Source organism: Austrofundulus limnaeus, unplaced genomic scaffold (genome assembly GCF_001266775.1).
Source record: "Austrofundulus limnaeus strain Quisiro unplaced genomic scaffold, Austrofundulus_limnaeus-1.0 Scaffold668, whole genome shotgun sequence".
In the NCBI taxonomy this organism is placed as follows: Eukaryota; Metazoa; Chordata; class Actinopteri; order Cyprinodontiformes; family Rivulidae; genus Austrofundulus; species Austrofundulus limnaeus.
The window spans coordinates 208,058-210,426 of NW_013953070.1; the positions used below are offsets into that span (position 1 = coordinate 208,058).

The 2,369-nt window shown below is 39.6% G+C and overlaps 1 protein-coding gene across 1 annotated transcript in view; it reads left to right on the forward strand.

Moving 5' to 3' along the window:
- LOC106531732 (ras-specific guanine nucleotide-releasing factor RalGPS2) overlaps positions 1 to 2,369 on the forward strand; it is a gene marked incomplete at its 3' end in the record, with an annotated part of 12,229 nt that overhangs the window by 5,174 nt on the left and 4,686 nt on the right. The window contains 3 exon segments of the mRNA XM_014027649.1: positions 609 to 728; positions 843 to 950; positions 1,581 to 1,631. Coding sequence (XP_013883103.1) covers positions 651 to 728; positions 843 to 950; positions 1,581 to 1,631 — 237 coding nt within the window.

Genomic DNA, 2,369 nt, shown 5'->3' on the forward strand with positions numbered 1-2,369 from the left:
ATGGTTTTAAAAAGATCACAAGGATTGTTACAGTTGACAGTTGAGGCAATGTCATCAGAAACAATTTTTTGCAGCTTTAACAATTGTCTGAAAGAAACACCAGCTGTCCGTTARTGTTTGAACAGACATCTGTAACTTGTCCTTTCTCCATTGTCCCTCAGTCCTCCTGCACTTGGCAGCAGCATCATTTGTCCAGGGCTGAGGTTTGAAAGGTCTTATTTTTAATAGAGCCACAGCATCAAACAGTTTGACAGGTTGAGGTAAAACAAGATGAGAGAGCCTCAAAATGTGTCTCTGGTACCCRCCAGGCAGACATTGTAAATAAGAAGTTAGTCTTAATGTTTTGCCTGGTAAAATAGTGGTCAAATAAATAAATAAAAAAGGTAAATAAAGACCCACAGAATCACTGGGGCTGACTGCAGAACTGAAAGCTTCAGAGAACTGAGCAACAGCAGAGGAATTATTGACCCGACAGGACCATGCAGGAGAGAATTCWGCACAACTTCCCCCTGATCAGGGATAAAAGGATATTTGTTTTTCTGTATATGAAGATAAAAAGAATTGGGATGTGTTGTAAAATTAACTCATTGTGCATGTCATTTGCTCAGAGAGCCTGACAGGCTGAGGACGATGAATGGTCTCCTGCACTAATGCTAGATGGTATGGGAAAGATGGACCTCCCCAATGGCCAATCAAGCATCTCCAACACCGCTGCTAYAGCCTCTGAGGTGAGATCATGTCTGATTTTTCAAGACTGACCTGCTCTCTTTGTCAAGTATCATTTGGTAAAGCTGATCTGGAAGCCTTTTGTTGATGAACACCTCCTTTGTTTTCCCATCCAGAAGAGTAGCAGCTCAGAATCTCTCAGTGATAAGGCATCTTCAGAGCTGAAGAAGAGTTTTGATGCTGTTGTGTTCGATGTGTTGAAGGTCACTCCTGAGGAATATGCAGTAAGTAAACAGCGTTGTATGTAGCTCWCTTTTGTTTGGTAAGCTAATCATCTATCACCAGAAAATCTTCAGAAATAAAAAGTGCTGACTTGAGATGGGAGGAGAGGCAACAATAGAGGAGGAAATTAGTTTTTGATCAGTAATAATTGATGATGTTTGACACCGCCAAGCAGGCACTATCAGAAATCCTCCTGCTTCCCCTGCACACATTTACCAGTGGTGTCTGTAAACAAGCAGAAACACATTTCTAACAATTTCACTCTTTTGTGCTCTTCATTTTTCCAAAATAGCTCAAATAAATACATATCTTGAGCAAAGTCTTTATGAAATACTTTAAGCTTTTTTGTTATGTTGTGCTTTGTCCAACCACCAGAGGGCGGTGTGTCTTCATTTTTATCCCCGTTCTACTCGARTTCTTCAGGCTTTTTAATCTTCCTCACTCACATCTGTTACATGTTCTACCAGGAAAATCTCGTTTTTGGAATGATAAAATATGCTCCGACACAAACGYTAAACTTCAAAATTTTTATAAGCATTCCAGTCAATAAAGCAAACTGTGTTTTGTTTGTAGAATAAATTTAAAACGATGAATTTCTACCAAAGCACATGGAACTGTTTTGTCTCCTTCAGGGTCAGATTACACTCATGGATGCTCCTGTGTTCCAAGCCATCCAACCAGAGGTGAGTTGCTGTTTAATTTGTAAAATCACCAGCAGTTTTATGTTTTATGTGCACGTTATTTTTAATATATACTGAGTGGGAGAAAGCAAGTTGCTGGCTTTATAAATTACAACAGACTTTATATTTTTTTAGGCATGTTTTGTAATTCAACATGTTTTTATTTTCAACAGAAATAAGCCTATTTTAGATTTGTATTCTTCTAAAAATCTAAACTATTAAGTGAACATCGTGGATTTAATGGGTTTTTTTTTAAGTTCAAGCTTCTGGTGACCTTTTCTTTAAAGTTCAATGTTCTAATCAAACATGCAACACCRTCAAATATCTCATTCTCTGGTTTAAGATGATATATGAATCATCAAAGGCAAAAAGAACAAACCACACAAACACCCTCTTTTTCTGTTGGAAGGACACCATCTGCTTATCAGCACAAACACCACTGTGGCAGAGCATAACAAGCAGGGCGCTCTGAGATAGCTGTGGCTCCGTATGCCGGCCCACACACTGACCATTTGCAGCAGCAACCTTTTTTATTGTTTCTGAGGGTCACTCACATTCAAGGAGGGCTGAACTGTGGAGCAGATTTACCCCTGGGGATGGATGCTATTGCCCACAAATGGCCTCATGCCCAGTTCTATGAATTTTTTCCTCCATAGCTCTCATTTTACCAACACTGGCCATGGTACGGTCAGAGGACCTGTCTGATTCTCACTGTGCCTTAGAGGCCGTTGAAACACTATC